The sequence below is a fragment of the Phocoena phocoena genome, chromosome 4, assembly GCF_963924675.1.
Source record: "Phocoena phocoena chromosome 4, mPhoPho1.1, whole genome shotgun sequence".
In the NCBI taxonomy this organism is placed as follows: Eukaryota; Metazoa; Chordata; class Mammalia; order Artiodactyla; family Phocoenidae; genus Phocoena; species Phocoena phocoena.
In genome coordinates this window covers 21,305,920-21,329,249 of record NC_089222.1, presented here as the reverse complement: position 1 = coordinate 21,329,249, position 23,330 = coordinate 21,305,920, and the positions used below count along the sequence as shown (strand labels likewise).

General features: G+C 36.5%; 1 protein-coding gene across 3 annotated transcripts in view; it reads left to right on the top strand.

Moving 5' to 3' along the window:
* Window positions 1–23,330, top strand: part of PIK3CB (phosphatidylinositol-4,5-bisphosphate 3-kinase catalytic subunit beta) — a 194,645-nt gene that overhangs the window by 117,437 nt on the left and 53,878 nt on the right. For 2 of the 3 annotated variants that reach the window (XM_065875713.1, XM_065875714.1), the window contains 4 exons: window positions 8,565–8,816; window positions 10,209–10,305; window positions 14,131–14,261; window positions 16,547–16,597. In XM_065875713.1, coding sequence (XP_065731785.1) covers window positions 8,565–8,816; window positions 10,209–10,305; window positions 14,131–14,261; window positions 16,547–16,597 — 531 coding nt within the window. Of the gene's footprint in view, window positions 1–8,564; window positions 8,817–10,208; window positions 10,306–14,130; window positions 14,262–16,546; window positions 16,598–23,330 lie in introns of those variants that run through there. The other variant, XM_065875715.1, reaches the window with a different exon arrangement.

The following is a 23,330-nucleotide window of genomic DNA, read 5'->3' as shown; positions in this document are numbered from 1 at the left end:
AAGTTGAAGAGAAATCTGGGGGGAAAATAGAAGGCGAGGGGTAGATGCGGAGCAGGGAACTTTCTTTCCAGACTTTTTCCTTTTCTTAATGTACTGGCTAGGACTTTCAGTATGATGTTGAATAGAACTGCTGAGAGTAGATGGTATTAGTCAGGATTCTCCAAAGGGGGGGGGGGAATAATAGGGTGTGTGTGTGCACGCATGTTTGTGTTCACACACACACACACACAGATTTATTTAAGGAATTGGCTCACATAAATAGTTGGCAAACTGGAAATCCAGAAGAACGGATAGTTTAGTCTGAGTCTGAAGGCCTGATAACCAGGAGGTACGTATCATGAAGTTCCTGTTGAAGTTCTGTAGGCTCAAGACCCAGGAAGAGCTGAGGTTAGATAGGCAAAAGTTCTTTCTTACTCTAAGTAGGACAAGTGTTTTTGTTCTATTCATTTCTTCCACTGATTGGATTACCACCACCTACTCTAAGGAGGGTAATCTGCTTTTGTCAGGCCACCATTTAAATGTCAATCTTATCAGGGGAAAAAAAAAACCACTCTCACAGAAACAACCAGAATATCTGAATGCCCCAAGGCCCAGTCACACGGGCAAAGGAAATTAACCATCACAGTAGACATTTTTGTTTTGTTCTTAAAAGCATTTAGTCTTTCAACTTTAAGTATAATATTACCTGTAGGTTTTTCGTACGTGCCCTTTATTCAAGAAGTTCTCTTCTGTTTCTACTTAGCCAAGAGATTTTATCCTGAAAGGGATAGAAAAAGTTGCACTTTGTCCACTGCTTTTTCTGTATTTATTGAGGTGATTGTGTAGTTTTTATATTTTGGTCAGTTAATTTGATTGATTTTCAAAAGTTAAGACCAACCTTGCATTTCTGAAATATGTACTACACATTGAAGATGTAGTAGCCCTTTTATATATTGCTGGATTTGATTTATTAATATTATGTTATGAATTTTTATGTCTGTGTTCACAGGGAATATTGGTCTGCACTTTTCTTTTTATGTAATGTCTTCCTCTGGTTTTGGAATCAGGAAAATGTTGACCTTATAAATTGAGTTGAGAAACCTTACCCTCCTCAATTTTCTGAACAAGTTTATGTAGGATTGGTATTATTTCTTCCTTAAATATTTGGTAGGATTTACTCCAAGCCACCTGAGCCTGGAGTTTTTTTATGGGAAGGTTTTTAATTAGAAATTTAATTTCTTTAGTAGATATATAGTTAGTCATATTTTCTGTTTCTTTTGTGTCAGCTTTGATAATTTTTGTCTTTTGAAGAATTTAAGTTGATAAATTTTTTGGCATTAAGTTCATAATAACCCCTCAAATTAGTTTTATGTTGCTGTGTAACAAATTACCACAAACCTAGCAGCTTAAAACAGCACCTATCTGTTAGCTCATATTTCTGTTGTTCAGAAGTCTGAGCATGGTGTGGCTGGGTTTTCTGCTTATGGTCTTACGAGGTTGAAATCCAGGTGTTAGTTGGGCTACATTCCTTCCCGAAGCTCTAGGGAAGAATCTGCTTCCAGCATGATTCAAGTTATTGGCCACATTCAGTTCCTTGCAGTTGTAGGCCTGAGGTTTTCTTTGCTTGATGGCTTTTGGCTAGGGATTGCTCTCAGTTACTAGAAGCACCTTTCAGGTCCTAGCTGTGTGGCTCTCTTAAGCATTAAATCCTTTCCTTGCTTTGAATCTCTTGCCAGAAGATCCTGATCCCTTTTAAGGGCTCACCAGTGGGTCAGGCCCATGAAGGATAATCTCCCTTCCTTTGTTTTATTTTGTTTTGGCCATGGCGCTCAGCATGTGGGAACTTAGTTCCCAGACCTGGGATCAAACTGGCGCTCCCTGCAGTGGAAGCACAGTCTTACCCGCTGGACCGCCAGGGAAATCCCTCCCTTCCTTAAAGTAACCTACGTCATATAGTAAAACATAATCACGGTAGTGAAATCCATTGTAATGGCAGTCCCAGAGATCTTAATGGGCACACGATTCTCTGGAGTCTGTAATGAAATCCCAGGTGTTTCGGTGAAGATTCACTACTCTGCCTGGCTGGCATTTGAATGTCTTTCACTGTTAAAGTGCTTAGAATTCTGTAGTATACAGCTTCCTGGTTGATCTTTTCCCCGCCTCGTGGCATTTCCCTTTTCAGGTCTGCATCTTAATATTCAGCAGAAGCCTTACATCAGTGTTGCTCAAAATCTAGAAGATGGTATTAGCGCAGATAGAACTCAGAAAGCCCTCTAATTATAGCACTAGTTGGAATGGGTTCTTCTAACTCTCAGAGAGAGTGGGGATCTCCCCATTTTTTCCCTCTTTTTCTGGTTTTCTGTTCTTTTCTCTGTTCTTATTTGCCCTAGTACCCCAAGAAGTCCTGTGGCAGCAGTAGCAGAGCGGCAGTGGCAGAAGCAACAGCATTGGGGACAGGCCTAAAATGCAGAGTTGAGCCTTCCTCTTTGACTAGAGGAGTTGCAGCCCTAAGAGAATTGGGCATGTCCTGATTGGCCTCCCCCCTTTCCCTTTCTGTCCTTCTCTTTTTGGCATAGTTGTAGGAAATGTGGGTGAATAACGCCTCAGATTTCTGGCTAGGTGACAAGAAGAGGGGAGCCCCAGGCAACCAAAAAATACTTGGATGATTTCAGAGTGGGACGAGCTCAGGAAACTTCTAGGTTTATTCCTGAGCTGTACATCTATGGATCAGAGTCATAACTGCCTGTATACTAAGAGAACTGAACTGTGGCCTAAACCACCACCCAAGTCTCAGACTAGTCACTGTGTGGTGCACATGCAGGACAGATCCAGATAGCCCTGCAAAGGATTTGAAAACTGAACTGGTATTGGAACCACAGCTCACAGAAGGTTTGTTGGAACTTGCAGCCTGAACCTAACCATTGTCTCCTAAAACAAACATCAACATTCTCTGTAGAATATAAACAAAACCGAGTGTCTTATAACATAATAGTCAAAATGTGTAGGATATATTTCAAAATTAATTGGCATATAAAGAACCAGGAAAATCTCAAGTTGTATGGACCATGAGAATCAACAGCCATCAGTGCTGAGATGACATAGATGTTGGAATTATTCACAAAGCTGTTAAAGTAGTTATTATAAAAATGCTCTAACAACTAAGGGCAAAACACAAACAATGAAAAGGAATGGAGAAATAGAAAGTCTCAGCCAACATATACAGTTGTCCATCAGTATCTGCAGGGGTTTGGTTCCAGGACCCCCAGAGGACACCAAAAGCCCCAGAATTTCAAGTAAGTTCCTTATATTAAATGACATAGTATTCTTATACAACCTATGCATATCCTGTACTTTATTATTATTTTTAAAATTAATAAACTTATTTTATTTTTGGCTGCATTGGGTCTTTGTTGCTGCACGTGGGCTTTCTTTAGTTGTGGCAAGCAGGGGCTACTCTCCATTGCGGTGCATGTGCTTCTCATTGAGGTGGCTTCTCGTTGCGGAGCATGGACTCTAGGTGTGTGGGCTTCAGTAGTTGTGGCACACGGGCTCAGTAGTTGTGGCTCATGGGCTCTAGAGCGCAGGCTCAGTGGTTGTGGCACACAGGCTTAGTTGTTCTGTGGCGTATGGGATCCTCCCAGGCCAGGGCTCGAACCCATGTGCCCTGCATTGGCAGGCGGATTCCCAACCACTGAGCCACCAGGGAAGCCCCACATCCTGTACTTTAAATAATCTGTAGATTACTTATAATACCCAATACAATGTAAATGCTACGTAAATAGTTACTGGAGTGCAGCAAATTCAAGTTTTTCTTTTTATCACTTTCTAGAAGTTTTTTTCCGAAATATTTTTGATCAGTGGTTGGTTTAATCTGTGGTTGCAGAACCTGTGGATAAGGAGGGCCAGCTAATTAAAAAACTCTGGGGAAAAAAAAAACCCTCAATGGGGCTTCCCTGGTGGCGCAGTGGTTGAGAGTCCGCCTGCCGATGCAGGGGACACGGGTTCGTGCCCCGGTCCAGGAAGATCCCACATGCCACGGAGCGGCTGGGCCCGTGAGCCATGGCCGCTGAGCCTGCGCGTCTGGGGCCTGTGCTCCGCAACAGGAGAGGCCACAACAGTGAGAGACCCGCGTACCACAAAAAAAAGCCAAACAAACCCTCAATGGACTCAATAATGGAAGTAGTGTGAAAGGAAAGAGTAGTGAACTTGAAGATTAATCAATAAAATTTTCTAGTTTGAATGGAGAGAAAAATAGTTTGAGGAGAAAAAACTTCACAGAGTCTCAGATACCTGTATGACAATATCAGAAGGTCTAACTCGTGTGTAATCTGCATCTCAAAAGGAAAAGGGAAGGAATGAAGCTGAGAAAAACGAAACTAAAGAAATCATCACTGGGAGCTTTCCAAAGTTGGCAAAAGACATAAATATAACATGTTTAAGAAGCCCAACGAACCCTAAGCGTGATAAACCCAGAGAATTCCAAGCTCAGATATACTCCATATCAAAAATCATAACTTGACTCTTCCTAGTTAAAAATCATAACACCTCATAAGCCTAGTTACATGGCTCTCACCACTCCTAACCTGTTAAAATAGATATAACCTAGGAAAGAAAAAACTATCTTAATCTTTTTATCTTATTTCAGTACCTAGAACACTCAATAAATATTTGTGCAATGAATGAATACATTTTAATGTAACTGTCTCTAACATCTTTATATCCTTAGTTAAAGGTAGCACAGGACTCCTCCCACTAAGCGAGAACAAACCTGCCTTTTTATTGTGATATACTTCATGAAACCCTGGGAATTTCAGCCTATTCATGTTACTGATTTTTTTGTGTGTGTCTAATATCAGAAGGGTAAATGTAGTGGATTTTGGCCATATCGTCGAACAAGAAGGAAATTAGGTGTTGATGTTGGGAAAAAGTTTCACATCTTGGCCAACACGACATTTTTAATTGGTGAGTTCAGGAATGCGGTCTCTGCAGGCTTGGCACACCCTTGCTGTGGCACAGTTGAACGTCCTTTACATAACAAAGCCTGCCTTCTCTCCATCTCCAAGTATTCTGGGACTTGTGAAAAAGTATCTTTGGAAGCTTACTGAAGTTGGACAATGAAACATGTGACTGTAATTAAACATGATGGTCCTTTAAAATTCTTAACTTTTCAGAGCCTGAAGGTGATTGAGACAAAGCATCAGGAAATGTGACAATTTTGACAAAATTTCACATGATATAAATTTAGAGAATGGTTTTTCTTACTGCTTTTTCTGAAAACAAAACCCTTTTTTTAATGTCTTCTACTACGGGAAATTCTAAGCTCAGAAAACACAGATTTTTTCACTTTATTTTAAATGTAGATAGTTTTTTCTTCTCTTGTTTGTTTTTAACCATGTATGAACTTCAGTCATTTTAGTGAATTACCAGGAGATTTTGCAATCAGACATAGTCCTGATGACTTGGTCTTAAATATATCACACTTTAACTATTAGAGAATGATATTTCAACAGTTTTCTTCAGAATGTGCAGGGTCATTTTTGTTTATTGTTACCACACCCAAGTTAGATTCATTCTTTATTGTTATTCTTTCCCACATCACACCCTTGGCTGTTGCTGTTTACAGCTAGTATAGGACTTTCCTAGGTCATTATACTTGAGTTCTTTTTTGAGCTTTGTATCCAACCGATCCATAATTTTACTGTGTTCCATATATCTGAATTTTGCCAGAATTTGGTTGATAGAACTATAACCAGCATTTTTTGTTTTGGTTTTTAAGTATAAACATTTATTGAGTACTTACAATGTAGTGGGCTCATTTGTTTCTATTTCTCAAAAACTGTCAAAAACCAAGAGACACAAATGTTTTTAAGCTCAGCAATTTAAGTAGCTTGTTTTTATCACAAAAACATGGAAAAATATTTATTTTTAAACTTGTGATTTTTCTGAATAAACTATATATTCTTTATACAAAAGGTGATAAATTTATAAGTCTTTAATGTCACTGAGAGTAAGAATTGAATATCACTTTTGTTCTGAAATGCCTATCTTCCATCCTATCATACGAAAGTTTTATGTATGTTTTGTTTTATTTATGATTTATCCAATCTCATTTCACACATGGTTTGAGGTAAACTTGCTTGCGTGTCCCCCCCGCCCACGCACACCCAGTCTCTCATATATACACACAAAAATATACAAAGTGTGACTTTTTAAAAAATAATCGAGGATATTTATTAGTTGAAAAAGCCAAGAGCAAGATTTGCAGCAGGTAGTTATATAATAGGATCCTGTATAACTGCTTGATGTGGACTACCGATTTCACTCTCTGTTGGCAATGTAGATAGTAGCCAAAGCAAAGGAAACATGATCAGTTATAATATTTAGAATCTCTTGAGATAAAAATAATCTAGTTATTCATATGGTTGTGGTTCATTCTTATGCTGGAAATGGAGAGATGTTTAGCAGTTCCTTATGAAGGAGACACAGTGGGTGATAAAGTGTGCACCAAAATCCCTGCCAACATCATTATAGTAGGTAAAATAATGTTTCACATATCTGTCTCTTACCCAGTCTTTCACTGGGTAGACTTAAAATATAATATTGACAGTGCAATTCAGAAAAAATCATTCTGTGTGATACCAAAGTCATTCTGTGTAATTCAGTCTAAGTGCTATACTCAACCATGTGAGTATTTAGTTGAATGGTAATATTTGGACTTTCCAAAGAAATAAATATATTGCATGACTTTCTGGAAGTTCCGTATATGTATTTTTACTCAAAAATGGGTTTGGATAAAGATTGGGCAGCAGAGACTTTGTTGTGGCCATTTAAGCTCAGATATATATATATATATCTGATATTGATTATTGAGATATATATATATATATATATATATATATATATATATATAAGATCAAAGCCTAGAGTGGAATTAAAGTAGTCTTATAGACATGAATTTCCTTTGTGGGTTTTACGTATGAATAGATGACAACCCCATCCCATCAGCCATACACCTTTACATGGAGATCTGTGGAGTGTCAGGTGTCTATGAATTAACCTGCATTTTTCAGGAAGAAAATACACTTTAAGCCTTCTACTTCATGTAACATACACCCTATCCTCAATCTGCCGCACCCACATGACTTCAGAATTTAGTAACAATGATCTGTCTGTAGTTGGTAAATATTGGATTATGATTTTTATAGTCGGTACATAATTTGGTGTTCCTCATTACTTGTTTTCCTTATAAATAATAGTTGTTTAGTATTTTATTGCCCTAATGTTTCATAACTTCTAAATAGAGTAGATTGACAGATCGGACGTATCCTTCAGAACATGTCATCTTCAAGTAATAGACAACCAGACAAAACAAGTAGCTTAAATAGGGCTTTCAGAGGAGAGTAACTCTGGAAGTTCTCAGCAGTGAAGGAAAGGTAAGAAATAGTTCTTGTAGTGATGAAAGAATTTTACATTTGGCTTTGGTCGGTCATGGTGCTGGTCTGCCTAGTAATATTTGGCATGGAGGAGAGGCAGATAATCAGGTTTATCCAGGACATGGGCCTCAGATGAGTGTGGCAAAGGAGAGACAGGCACTGGCAGAGGGTTTTGGTGAGGGTGAAGGCAAACAAAGCTAATGGAGAAATGGGGAGGTGTTGATTATTGAAATGGAGGCCTTAGTGAGGGCAGGGAAGTGTTCCTTTGGGAGTGTTGGAGTGAGTTGGAAGGTGAGATAGTTGGAGAGTAAGATGTAGGAATTATTGATTTGGAGGTGCTAGGGTGTGGTAAAGTCAAATTCAGGGTGAGATTGTGGATTGTGTGGCTGAAGGGAGTGAGAGAAAGTACTGTGGAGATCTTGATGGCAAGGTCCTCAGAGGTCAGATGGATTGTTTGCTTCAGGCATGTGGACCCTACCTCAATACCTCTTAGTGGTTTGCCTCCTGCTCATATTCTTCAGATCTTGGAAAACAATAACTAATACCTTCTTTGTAAGAAAATTGAAAAAAACTGTCCTACCTTTGCTTATGGTTCTCAAGCCTTTGCTTCCACCCCAGATATCTATTCAGTTCCATTCTCTATTTTCACATGGTACATACACTTTTTTTTTTTTGCGGTACGCGGACCTCTCACTGTTGTGGCCTCTCCCATTGCGGAGCACAGGCTCCGGACGCGCAGGCTCAGTGGCCATGGCTCACGGGCCCAGCCGCTCCGCGGCATGTGGGATCTTCCCGGACCGGGGCACAAACCCGTGTCCCCTGCATCGGCGGGCGGACTCTCAACCACTGTGCCACCGGGGAAGCCCGATAGTAGTTTTTGTATTTATGGTCTTGGTTTCTTTAGACCCATTTATACCATTGAGACCTTTGGCATTTTTTAGCTGGTCTGCTTAGTAAGTGAAAAATAGGTTATACTAACAGTGTGGTGAATTATATGCTGATGAATTATAGTCTAATGGTTCTGTGGATGAATATGCTTTCCTAGAGTTTGTCTGCTTCTGCCAGTATGTATTTCTTCATTCTCCCAAATAAAGGTGTTTTAGTGGTGCAGTATTCATGATTCTGTATTTGTTTTTGTCTCCATCATTACAGGTTCACGTCAGGGCTGGCCTTTTTCATGGTACCGAACTCCTGTGTAAAACCGTCGTAAGCTCAGAGATATCAGGGAAAAACGATCATATTTGGAATGAACCACTGGAATTTGATATCAATACTTGTGACCTGCCACGAATGGCTCGATTATGTTTCGCTGTTTATGCAGTTTTGGATAAAGTGAAAACGAAGAAATCAACTAAAGCTATTAATCCCTCTAAATATCAGACCATCAGGAAATCTGGAAAAGTGGTAATTATATACTAACTTCTGAAAAGTTTTTATAATGGACTAATAATAACATAATGGAATAATTTAAAAACTTTGAAATAATAGAGTAATATAAATGAAATTATGTCATATAACTTTTGTCCCTAAGAACTGATTTCTAAAAAAGACAGTAAGTCTCCATTTTATGTCCTTGTCATTTTTCTTTTGGCAACTTTATTTTAGTATATGTCATACTGTAAGTGTTCTATTATAAATGTAATCCTTTTTAGAAAATAGTTTAAAAAGAATGAAGAGATTTAAAATATTACAGGTCCACAGTCCTTTAACTGAAGTTTCAGGTGCCAGATATGTTTGAGAATTCAAAATTTTATGCATTTTAGAAAGATCATAGATCACTCAACACACCTTGTAGGGTCTGGGACACAACTCTGTAATCAAACACATCAAGTTTCTAGCAGTGAAATATATGAATATTCTCACTAAATGAGACAAATGAAGGCTGTCATTTAGCTTCATGTTATTTCTGGTCATGTTTTACTGTTAAATGAATTATGAACAAACCTTTAGTTGTCAGAGTTTCTTGGACTTTGAAATTGTGGATAAAGGATGGTGAATGTGTTCTTATGTTCTCATCTTCCATTTCATATTTTTATTCAAGTCTTTTTAATTTTCTTCTTTATGGAACGTTTCTTTTTGGAGGATGGAGACATGAATTTTATGCATTTTAAAAAGTGTGGTGACTATATTTATCTACATGAATTTGTATCCTTTTATTCTTAGCATGAGAATATAAGCCTTTCCTCTGGTTATTATCATATAGTTTTTTTAAAAATGAATTTTATTGTCTAAAAAGTCACATAAGAGTTATTTCCTTAGTTTTTTTTCTCCACTGATAGAGAATTTTACTCAGAGTGTTCAAGTATTTATAGTTTTTTCATAGACTGCGACCAGATTAATTAGTCTGAGTGCCTACATAAAAGTCCTATTAGCTTGGTGCCTCCTTTTTAGAAATATAAATAAATTCTACAATACCTAGAGACATTGCCTTCTGCTAAATTAAGATTTATATAGGCTGAAAGATCTTAAAACATATAATCTAACATATCGCACATATTTTCTTGAATCATTAAAAATTCCTCATCATTTGCAATGGCTGCACAATAAATATTCTACGTTTTGGATACTGTATTTTATTCTGAGACATTAATTGGCTTTTAGGATTTTCTTTAACCATTATAAAGATGTTGAACATCTTTCCATGTACATCTTGTTTTTATATTGGATGGTTTTGGAGGAAATCATCTAGAAAGCTAGAAACTTCTAAAACTAACATTATTGAAGCAAAGGGTATGTGCGTGTTCACACCTTAAAGTTTATTCTTAGTATATTTACGCAATGGTATCTTTTCAACAGGATTATCCTGTAGCCTGGGTAAATACGATGGTTTTTGACTTTAAAGGACAGTTGAGATCTGGAGATATAATATTACACAGCTGGTCTTCATTTCCTGGTAAGATTTACATCCTAATCCTTAGTGTTAAAGAATAATTTTTGGCATGTGGACTAGTTAACATTTTTTTATGACTCACTCTTTTTTCAGTCCAGTTAAGAAACCATATTTTTATTGTTTATTCTAAAACAGATTTCCCAAGATTATTTTAATATACTTAAAAGTGATTTGTATCTGAATATATTTATTTTGATAACTGTTTTCTCACTTCAAATGTTTTGTTACAGGTTTTTGAGACATTCTTCTAAGGAACAATGTCTTCTTTATAACAATCTCTGTGGTTCCTAGTTGTACTGAATTTCTCCTTCTGCACTAGAAGGAACATTCTAACATGGGAAGGATAGTAAAGACACTTCCTCTTTAGTTGGCGTTATCTTGAAATTTGAGCTAAGAGGAACACCTTCCATAAGCCTATATTTCTCAAATACTACTCAGAGTATCCCTGTGAGGTAGATGGCTTTGTCCCATTTTATAGATGAGAAAAGTGAAGTTCAGCCGTAAGTCAGTCTTACATAATTGGTTCTTCAAACCTAGGATTTGTGCAAAAGATTGCTTGACTCTTTCCATTGTTCCTACTGCTTTCCCAAATGTGGGAAATTTTCAGTGTTATCTTTGCATTATAATAGGGTTTTTTTTTTGGTCTTCATAGTTGGTTAATATATATAGTAAAATTGTGCCCTTACTTGCATTTAAAAATTATTTTGTGGGTGACAAACATTTAAAAATGTTCTATTTTAGTAGCTGCTACCTGAGAAATTGCTTTTGGATAATCAGTTATCCATGAACATATTTATAAACTGCTCATATCCTAGCATTTTATTTGTGTATATTCTTTTATTCCTACCCTTTCCTGCATATACCTCCAATAATTTTCACTAATCACATTATTCCCCAAATATAGGAGAGCAGTGTGCTCTTCTTAAGAGGAACTGTAGTTTCACAGTTAGAGTAAAAATTATTCATTTCAGCAGTAAACTTTTTTGAAAATCTTAATTTAGACTCACACATGTTCTCCAAGATCAGTAAGCAACTTAACTGATATTTTTAGAAAAATTGACAATTTTTTGCAATTAACTTGGCATATCATGGACCTGAATTTATCTCTAACAAAATGTTAGAGATGTTTGTTCTGCATGTTTGGTTCTAGAATTCACATTTATCCTAGTACGAGCAAGCCAGAAACACAGGAACTACAAATACTCTAATTTCTAGAGTACCTAGGTCATCATTAGAAGGTTTATAATCACATTTATTGGTTGCTTTTGTATTTCCAGAATTCTTCATGTATATAGAAGAAAATACAAATATAAATTTCTACGTTTCTCCCTATTCTTAAATAAAATAGCATATTCTGTGCAGTGTTCTGTTCTCCATATGTTTGGGGCAGATAATACTAAATTGGTACACTTGACTTTAGATAGGTTGCATTTGATAGGACTAATAAATATAATGCTACTAGATAGCACAAATATAGGATATTAATTTGCTGAGAAATCAGCTTCAGAAGTGTATAAATTATGAGAATTCCTTCAGTCCAGGTCAAAATGGAATCCGTGAGATGTGAGAGTATTAAACAAGATAAGCAAAGGGTTGATTAAGGAGCTGAAACTTGTAAATATTGGATGGGTCAAAAAAGTGCCTTCGGTTTTTTAAGTAAAAATAAAAGATACATTTTTCATTTTCACCAAGAACTTTATTGAACAACATATTCACCTTTTTGTTCCACCACCTTCTGCCATTTTCCAGGCAACTTCATAATTCCATCTTCCCCAAACTTTTTATCTTTTTGAGAAAAGAACTGTTCCAGGTGCCTTTTACAGTCTTCCGGGGAATTGAAATTTTTTCCATTAAGAGAATTTTGTAAAGACCAAAATCAATGGAAATCCAAAGGTGCAATATTTGGCGAATACAGCCGGATGAATCAGAACTTTCCAGCCAAGCTATAACAGTTTTTGCCTGGTCATCAAAGAAACATGCAGTCTTGTATTATCCTAATGGAAGATTATGCGTTTTAGATCAGTCTGTTGACTAATTCCAGACGCTTTTTGTCGAGTGCCGCTTTCACTTGGTCTAATTGAGAGCAGTACTTGTTGGAATTAATTGTTTTGTTTTCCGGAAGGAGCTCATAATGGATGACTCCCTTCCAGTCCCACCATATGCACAACATCACCTTCTTTGGATGAAGACCGGTCTTTGGTGTGGTTGGTGGTGGTTCATTTCGCTTGCCCCGCGATTTGTCCCATTCCACATTGTCGTACAGCATCCACTTTTCATTTCCCGTCACAATTTCTCTTAAAAACGGAATGCTTTCATTACGTTTCAGTAGAGAATTGCATGCGGAAATATGGTTAAGAAGGTTTTTTTTTTGCTTAACTTACGTGCAACCCAAACATCAGAGCAATTCACATAACCAAGCTGGTGCAAATGATTTTCAGCACTTGATTTGGATATTTTGAATATGTCGTCTCTCTCTCGTGTGGTATAACGCTGATTGTTCTCAATTGATGTCTCGATATAATAGCTATCAACTTCAACTGTTCCACCAGACCGCGGAGCATTGTCCAGCGAGAAATCTCCGACACGAAAGTTAGCAAACCCCTTTTGACACATTCGAACAGTCAATAGCACCTTCTCCATACACTGCACAAATCTTTTTGTGTTTCAGTTGCGTTTTTACCTTTCTTGAAATAATAAAGCATAATATGCCGAAAATGTTGCTTTTTTCCTTCCATCTTCAGTATTAAAATGTCTACACAAAAATTCACCAATTTTGATGTCTTTTTTTAAATGCACGCTGATATGACAGCTGTCACATACAGTCTAACAAAATTGTTTCGAATGAAGTTAAAGACAACTAAGTGCTATTAGAGCCATCTAACGGAAAAAACTGAGCGAACCTTTTGGACCACCCTGTACTTTGTAAAGATTTTCTAGCTTTGGGAGATAATTCTCAGTGTGCATACCACCTGGACATTAGGCCTGGACAGAATGTACTTTTATCTTTTATTTCCTTAGGAAGTACAAAAGGACAACTGTGCAAAAAATCAGTTATAAGAAGAGAGAAATTAGTTTGCAGAGGGGAGACTTTAGTTTGTACTGCTAACTCTTGTTTTCTCAGAGTTTAATGTCTCTTCAACACTTTACTTCTCTGTGAAATGAGAAAATTATATGAGCTCTAGGGTTTAAGATAACATTGAAATTCTGATTCACATGCCCAGTCTGTGAATGGAACATATTTAGGGTGGTAGAGAAGAGGAAGGAGTGCCTTGAAGAATGTCACAGTTGGTGAGGTTAAAGAAGTACCACTTGGATGGAATGTTTGAGAAACTACCAGAGAAGGTGTTTAACTACATCAGCAGTTATGAGATCATAGAGGAACATTACCAACATTAGGTTTGTCAAAAGGAATGTTATTAATGACTGTCAAAATATCAGTTTGGGTACTGTGATGACCATGGAAATCAGAACATATGTGATTAAGAAATTGATATATAGTGATGAAATAATAAAAATTCCTATGGACCACCTAATTTTGAGGGGACGAGAGCAGTTCCAATTTTTTTTTTTTGTAGATTGAGAATACTTGAACACATTTGAAGAAAGAGGTGAGGTAGCCATTAATTTCTGTTAACTTTTTCATTTTAAAGATGTATATAAACTCATCCAAATTTTGTGCCAAGCATTAAGAAAATTAGAGGCTTACTGATACTGTCTGCCAAACTTCCTTAGGTGACACACTTTTAAAGTAATGGATTGAAATCCATTAAAGTTTTGTTTTAGTTTCAAAAACATTTCCTAAGAATCAAAATTATTTGCATGTTTTAGATGAACTTGAAGAAATGTTGAATCCAATGGGAACTGTTCAAACAAATCCATATACTGAAAATGCAACAGCTTTGCACATCAGATTCCCAGAGAATAAAAAACAACCTTATTACTATCCTCCCTTTGATAAGGTAAGCTAATTATTTAAAGGTCCACTGTGTATGAAATAATTGGATTTTTAGTTCTCGGCTCTATATGTTTATCATTTACGTGATATATGTCTTTCTCTTTCAAGACATCAAATACATTTACATCTTGGTTCAGTGGAAAGACCACTGAGCAGGAAGCCAACTGTATTTAGTACTGGCTTTATCACTGACCAAGTGAGACATGGCCCCTCTGGAGTTCAGATTCCTCATTTATAAAATGAGGAAATCATAATTGTTCTCTGAGGTCCTTTTCAATTACAGGGGCTATAAATGCATTCATATGTAACTCTAATAAACATGTGAAACGTGCCCAGCATGTTGGTCCAGATTAAAGACAATCACTACTGTGTTAGAGTTGGTATTCAAAGAACAGATTATTTATGTTGAAAATATAATAAGACTTCCTAAGGTGCTCTTATTTTTGTAGAATCTATAGCAAGGGCTTCTATTTCTTAACACATTTCCTTAGTCTACAAGCTGCATGTTTTGGGGATATGGAGAGTGTCTGGTGGGGGTTGAAAACTGGGCTGTGATCATTTATATGTTAAGAGAGCTGAGCTGTCATATGTTGTACCTTCAGGTTTGGCCTCTTTGTTTCAGGTATGATTGATGCTGATTTTCGTGAGGAAATCTTTGAGCAAATTCTCACATAATAAACAGGAATTTTATTTGATTTACTTAATCCATGTGAGACCAAGCTGCCTTTAAAAATTGGTATTATACTAAAATTTCAACTAATCTACCTATACACTTAATTGTATTTAACATTCAGCACTATCAGACCTATACAGAGTAGATTTTAAATATAGTATGTAAATTAAATTAACGTAACTCAGATGTTTCTTTACTTTCAATTTAGTTGAATTTTATCCACATTAGAAGTAATTTTTCATTTCATTTTTTAAAAATGTTCTTCCGATCAGTAATATACAACAAAATTAAAATTTGTGATTATTACAATAGTAGAAATCTCACATGTCAAGAGCCATATACCTTGTGTTACACAGAGTAGAAGAAGGTACATTTTGATGCATCCATTACATTTCTGCTATGGCTTTATTTCTTAGAATAGGTATTTATCCATAAACTATAGCTACTTGTGATACAGTTAAAAGTCCAAGCTCTGACTTTTTTTGTGTTCAATTATGGTATGTGTTCAGCAGTCATTTATAGTTTCTTTTGGATCAAATGAGGTGCTTTTTGAAGTGTTTTTACAAATATAACATCTTGGGCAAATTTAAGTATTTTTAGTCTAATATTTCAAGATAAGTCCAGTTTCTTTAAAATGTTCTGTTTCAGCATTGTTGTCAACAGAGTCATCTACAACTGGCCACTAAACTTTCCTTTTGCCTTTCTGATCCCTTGGAGAGTCTGTCTTTGAAGATCTACTTGGGATGGAGATTTTAGTCTTTAAATATGTATAATATATTTATATTTATTGGTTTTCTTTTAATTGTACAATTTTATATATGATCATTAAAAATATAATGCAGATATAAAAAGTGAAAGTTCCTTGTATTTTTATTTAATGTTTTTTGCTGTACTTGTATACACTTTGCTTTTCAAATCAACTTTTATGGTTATTGCTTAATTTTATTAAATATAATCTCATTTTATCACATAACAACCTTATGAAATAGGATGGAAATTACCAGTACATTTTACACATAAGGATTCAATTAAATTATTTGTGGAGAATTAGTCAACTCAGTAACTGGACATGGATCTTCAGATTTTTTTACCTGCTGAGTCTTCCCAGTAGACTAGTGGGTTCCCCATCTTTTCAAGAATCAAAGCCTCTTTTGAACTTAATGAATTTAAAAAATATTTTTAGGTTCTCCCTTGACATTACTTCTACTTTTGATATGTTAATTCAGAAGAAAACATGACAAATGACAAAAACTTATTCTTTGTTTTGTAACTCTTACATAACTTTGCATTTTCTTAACCAGAAAATATTTACCTATATTAAAATTCTGTTCACATATACAAGCCACTGCTTATTTTATCTATAGACAATCCTAGTGTACCCTGGGAGTTAACAGTCCTTTATAGTAATACCATTGCTTCCTGGTTGTCAAGAGTTTGAAGACTGGGAATCACTGCATAATACTATTTTGCATTTAAAATTCATGCTTACGTTATAAACCATAGAAATGCCAGATCATATGTAGCTCCTTATAGTGTATGTACAAGTGTAGTAATTTACACTTAAAATTTTATGAATACAAGAGCCAAATTTTAATTTTCTTAATTTTTTTAAACAGATTATTGAAAAGGCAGCTGAGATTGCAAGCAGTGATAGTGCTAATGTATCAGTAAGTATCAAGGTTTTAAAATAGCCCTTATTACAAAGTTGTGTTCATTATTAGTTACCTTCATGTCATACAGGAGACCATACTCATAAGCAAGAACAGTCTGAGTGTGCGTGAGTATGAACATGCTAATATTTTGTTAAATGGCAGCTGTTTGTGGTTGGTCTGTGTTCAGGTGGTAAGCCCTTTTCTGATACAAGCACAGGTTCAGCAGGTAGTCTGTAAGGGATGCTATGACACTTCATAGATTAACAATACCATCTTTTAAAATATTATTCAGTTGAATGAGGAGGCTGTAATTTTCTTTATTTCTCTGATATAACAGAGCAGGTATATTCAAGGCAGGTTTCACAATGCTGGGGACCCAGGTTTCTTGCATCTTGGCGCTCTTCCATGTTAATATGTAGTTTTTGTCTCATGTAATATCGGTGCTTCAGCTTCCTATATTACTACTTTCCAGCCCACAGGAACAGGAAAAGCAAGACTAGAGGCCGTACCCATTCTTTTTGAGGATATCATTAATATGCTTCATTTCTGCTCACGTCTCATTAGCCATAACTTAGTCATATGGCCATACCTAACTATAAGTGAGGCTTGTAAATGTAGTCGTTAGCCGGGCAGTCCTGGGCTTGGCTAAGAGTAAGAGATTGTAGTTAATAAAGTAAGAAGGGGAGAATGCATATTGAGAGACAAATAGCAGTCTCTGCTACATACATCATTCCCATAGTTTCTGCCCAAAGACTACAAAATAGATTACTTTGTTTATTTAGTTTACAATATATATAATATTTCTACCATCTATATTTTTTAATTTAATTTTTTGACGTTCACTTTAAGACTTTGCTGAGTTTTCATCTGTTTTTTTCTTTTCATGTCACCAGTTTATAACTTTCAAGTGACTTTAGTAATGCCATTCTGTATAGAATGGTAATTAGATAGAAGCCAGGAGGCAAATGGAGATAATGTATATCCTTTTGTTATTTGCACAGAATGAAAGCACTAATTAATGTTGGTTAGTTGGAGAAACATCTGGCCCAGGCTGTCTCCTTTTTTTGTTTGCTTCCCTTTTATTCTTTTCTTTTTTTTTTCTTTTTGCGGTACGTGGGCCTCTCACTGTCGTGGCCTCTCCCGTTGCGGAGCGCAGGCTCAGCGGCCATGGCTCACGGGCCTAGCCGCTCCGTGGCATGTGGGATCCTCCCGGACCGGGGCACGAACCCGTGTTCCCTGCTTCGGCAGGCAGACTCTCAACCACTGCGCCACCAGGGAAGCCCTTGTTTTCTTTTTTAATTGAAGTATAGTTGATTTACAGCGTTTCAGGTGTACAGCAAACTGATTCGGTTTCATATATATTTATATATATTTTTTCACATTCTTTTCCATTATAGATTATTACAAGATATTGAATATAGCTTCATGTGCTATACACAGGAAACTATATTCAGTAGCTTGAATATAGTTGATTATCTATTTTATATATAGTAGTGTGTATCTATAATCCCAAACTCCTAGTTTATCCCCTCCACCTTACCCCTTTGGTAACTGTATGTTTGTTTCCTATGTCTCTTTCTATTTCTATTTTGTAGATAAGTTCATTTGTATGTTCACTTAGTATGATAATCTCTAAGTTCATCCATGTTGCTGCAAATGGCATTATTTCATTTTTTAAAAAATCTGTTGAAGTATAGTTGATTTACAATGTTGGGTTAATATCTACTGTACAGCAAACTGATTCAGTTATACATATATATACACATATTCTTTTCCATTATGGTTTATCACAGGATATTGAATGTAGTTCCCTGTGTTATACAATAGGAATTATTTCTTTCTTTTATGACTAATATTCCATTGTGGCGTGTGTGTGTGTGTGTGTGTGTGTGTGTGTGTGTGTACATGCAAATACCACATCTTTATCCGTTCGTCTATCATTGGACATTTAGTTTGCTTCCATGTTTCGGCTTTTGTAAATAGTGCTGCTATGAACATTGGTGTGCATGGATATTTTCAAATTAGAGTTTTCATCTTTTCCGGATATATGCTCAGGGGTGGAATGGTTGGATCATATGGCCACTCTATTTTTAGTTTTTTAAGGAAACTCTATACTGTTTTCCATTGTGGCTGCACCAGTTTACATTCCCACCAATAGTGTAGTAAGGTTCCCTTTTCTGTACACCCTTTCCAGCATTTATTAATTGTAGACTTTTTGTTGATGACCATTCTGACTGGTGTGAGGTAGTACCTCATTGTTGTTTTGATTTGCATTTCTCTAATAATTAGAGATGTTGATCATCTTTTCTTGTGCCTGTTTCCATCTGTACGTTTTCTTTGGAGAAATGTCTATTTAGGTGTTCTGCCCATCTTTCTATTGGGTTGTTTGTTTTTGATATTGAGCTGTATAAGCTGTTTGTATATTTTGGAAATTAATCCGTTTTTGCTTGCATCGTTTGAAAATGTTTTCTCCCATTCTGTAGGTTGTCTTTTCGTTTTGTTTATGGTTTCCTTTGTGGAAAAGCTTTTAAGTTTAACTGTGTCCCATTTGTTTATTTTTGCTTTTGTTTCAGTTACTCTAGGAGACAGATCCAAAAAAATATTGCTCTGATTCATGTCAGAGTGTTTTGCCTGCGTTTTCCACTAGGATTTTTATAGTACCATTTTGAGTTTATTTTTGTATGTGGTGTTAGAGAATGTTCTGATTTAATTCTTTTACATGTAGCTGTCCAGTTTTCCCAGTGCAACTTATTGAAGAGACTGTCATCTCCATTGTGTACTCTTGCCTTCTTTGTTGTAGATTAATTGGCCATAAGTGTGTGGATTTATTCCTGAGCTTTCTGTTCGGTTCCATTGATCTATGTGTCTGTTTTTGTGCCAGTACCATGCTGTTTTGATTACTGTAGCTTTATAGCATAGTCTGAAGTCAGGGAGTGTGATTGCTCCAGTCCATTCTTCTTTCTCAAGAATTGTTTTGGCTATTCTGCAGGCTGTCTTCTGCTTTACCATTAGAGTTCTCAAAAATTTCAGTAGCCTTTCATTGCAAGTTATCTGCTACTACAAATACTTTAAGAGTACAGTTGACCCTTGAACAACACAGGTTTGAACTGTGTGGGTCCTCTTAAACACAGATTTTTTTTCATTAAATAGGTACTGCAGTACCACATGATCTGCAGTTTGATTGAATTCATGGATGCAGAACCTTGGGTACAGAGTATCAACTGTAAAATTATACATAGGTTTTTGACTGTGCAGGTGGTCTGCATCCCTAATCCCCATGTTGTTCAAGGGTCAAGCGTGGTAGCTCTCTTTAATGAAATAAGTTTATTATAAGTATACACTTACTAGCTTGTCTGACAATTACTGAAACATATAATTACAGTTTAAGAAATAACACTTATATAGGCCTATCTTCATTCTCATGCCTATTTTTAGTTACCTTTTATTAGTCTTAATATTGCTCCTTGAACATCAGAAGTGTAAATTAATTTTTATTATTTCTGCTGTGATCTACTGCTACCTTACCTAAATCAGAGAGTTCCCTCCTTACTGACGATGCAATATTCTTGCCTGGATTTTTTTTTTTTTTTTTAAATAATCCCATGTTCAAGATCTTTGTGGTATGTGGGATCTTTTTTAGCTGCGGCATGCGGGATCTTTAGTTGTGACATGTGGGATCTTGTAGTTGCTGCATGTGAGATCTTTAGTTGTGGCACGCAAACTCTTGGTTGCGGCATGTGGGATCTAGTTCTCTGAGCAGGGATCAAACCCAGTCCCCGTGCATTGGGAGTGTGGAGTCTTAGCCACTGGATCACCAGGGAAGTCCCTCTTGCCCAGGTTTGACGTACACTTTTTTTGGTGGGTACATTAATAAATTGTGTGAAACCAAAAATGAAAGTTTTAAAAATAACTGCCACTTACCTTTCTTGCCCAGAGATAACTATACAGTTTAGCTTTGTGTGTAAATATCTATATATTTAAAAAATATATGAGATCTTTATATATGTAGTTTCGTCCTTTTTCATGTAACGCATTTTATGGATCTTGTCATGTCTGTATGAAGAGCTCCACTGCTCTCTTTATAAAGCCTTGTTTCTATTTCATGACATTAATTATTGGTGGCCATTAGTTATTAAATATTCATACCTCTACTGATGGATGTTTTGCTTATTTCTAATTATTTTCCACTGAAGCTGTGTTGCAATGAATACTTTGTACATCTTTATATACATGTCTGTATTTTGTATGATGGCTTCCTAGAAATGAAATTATAGATTGAAAGGTATGTCCCTTTTTAATAAGAATTCTGCCAAATTGTATACCCTAAAAGAGTTAAAATTTACGACACACCCATACTGTGAACATAAAAATGGTGTCACATTATTTTAACTTGCATTCTTTTCTTATTAGTCAGGTTGGAGTTCGTTTCTTTTTTCTTTTTAAAATTTTATTTATCTTTTAAAAGATTTCTGTTAATTCCTTTTTCATGGCTATAATGTCACCTTAGTTCTCTCTGAGGAATTAAATAATCTTGTTTTTGAAGTGGTCTTGCTTCTGCTTTTGACATCTATCTATCTTCATATGGGTTTTTCTCAATATTTGGTGATTCTTAGTTTAGCTCTTTTGTACTTGTGACTCCCTGGTTATTTGCTTATTCACTGTAATCTGTGTTCAATATCTGTAAGACTTAGGGTAGACTGTGCTGACAGTGGGTCTCCTGTATGAAGATTTCCATACCTTCTGAGATCAGGTGGATCCTTATGACTCAGTACCCATGCTCCTCACCTCAGTCTAGGGCTGATCCCATTGCTGTTTCAGCTCAGCATAAACAGAGCAAGGGGCATGCCTGACCAAAGCAGCTGCTCCGTATGCAGATCCTGGGATAACTCCCCTGACGATCCCCCCCTGCCCCCCCACCGGCCTCCTCTCATCCCTTGTATCCTCTGATTCTGAGCCGGAATGCCTCCTGGAACTGTGTGTTTCACTATTGCTTGAGTCTCAGCACATCTGATCCCTGATCCTATCTACTTTCTCTCATTAAAGGATTCCTATGTTACACATTTTCCCTTGTATCCTAGAACTGTTACTGATTTATATTTTTATATTTATATATTTATTTATTTATTTGGCTGCGTTAGGTCTTAGTTGCAGCCCACGGATCTTCGTTGCAGCATGCGAGATCTTTTGTTGTGGTGCGGGCTTCTCTTTAGTTGTGGTGTGCGGGCTCAGCAGTTGCAGCATGCAGGCTTAGTTGCCCCGTGGCATGTGGGATCTTAGTTCCCCGACCAGAGATCGTAACCGCGTCCCCTGCATTGGAAGGTGGATTCTTAACCACTGGACCACCAGGGAAGTCCCACTGATTAGTATTTTTAAATACTTAAGGCACTTCATGGTCTTTTGAATGAAAGGAATGAAGAGAACTAAGTTCTCATTCCACTGTTTAATCCACTTTCATGTATATGCCAAGAGCATGTTACATTCCTTAATAAGATCATGGTAAGTTGACTTGTTGAATTGTGTGTGTGTGTACATTTATAGGTATATATATATTAAACATGTATACGTATAATATGTACACACATGCAATTTATTTTTGAATTTACCAACACCTTACTAAGGAACTTAAACCTGCTCTTGGAATTAAAAGAAATTTTTTTTAATTGTGGTAAAGTACACATAAAATGTACTGTCTGAATCATTTTCAAGTGTACAGTTCACACGTGTTAAGTATATTCACAATATACTTAAAACATTGTTATGCAATTGATATCCAGAACTTTTTAATCTTGCAAAATTGAAACTCTGTATCCATTAAACAACTCCCCATTTTCCCTTCCCCTCAGACCGTGACATCCACTGTTCTACTTTCTGTCTCTATGAATTTGACCATTCTAGAAACCTCATATAAATGTAATCATACACTATTTTATCTTCCTGTGACTGGCTTATTTCACTTAGTGTAATGTCTTTAAGGTTCATCCATGTTATAGCATGTCAAAATTTCCTTCCTTTTTAAGGCTGAATAATATTCCATTGCGTGTATGTACCAGATTATGTTTATCCATTCATTCATCAATGGACCCTTGGTTCGTGTCCACATTTTAGCCATTGTGAATAACGCTGCTATGAACATGAGTGTACAATATATTTTTGAGATGTTGCTTTTGATTCTTTTGGGTATATACCCAGAAGTAGAATTGCTGGATCATATGGTAATTCTATTTTTCATTTTTTGAGGAACTGCCAGTGTTTTCCACAGTGGCTGTACCATTTTACATTCCCACCAACTGCAAAAGGATTCCAGTTTTTCCATATCCTTCCCACCACTTCTGTTCTTTTGATGGTGTTAAGCCTAATAGGTGTTGGCAATTTTTTTTTTTTTTTTTTTTTTTGTCTGCATCAAGTCTTAGTTGCGGCATACGGGATCTTTGTTGCTGTGCACGGGCTTCTCTCTAGTTGTGACATTGAGGCTCCAGGACACGTGGGCTCTGTAGTTGTGGCATGAGGGTTCCAGAGCCCATGGGCTCTGTAATTTGTGGCACGCATGCTCTCTAGTTGAGGCTCATGGGCTTAGTTGCCCCCATGGCATGTTGGATCTTAGTTCCCTGACCAGGGATCGAACCTGCATCCCCTGCATTGTAAGGTAGATTCTTTATCACTGGACCAGCAGGGAAGTCCCAGTGTTGGCATGTTTTTAAACAGGTGGTTGCCAAGGATCGTGGGTCTGTAGAATAGAAAAATATGTGAC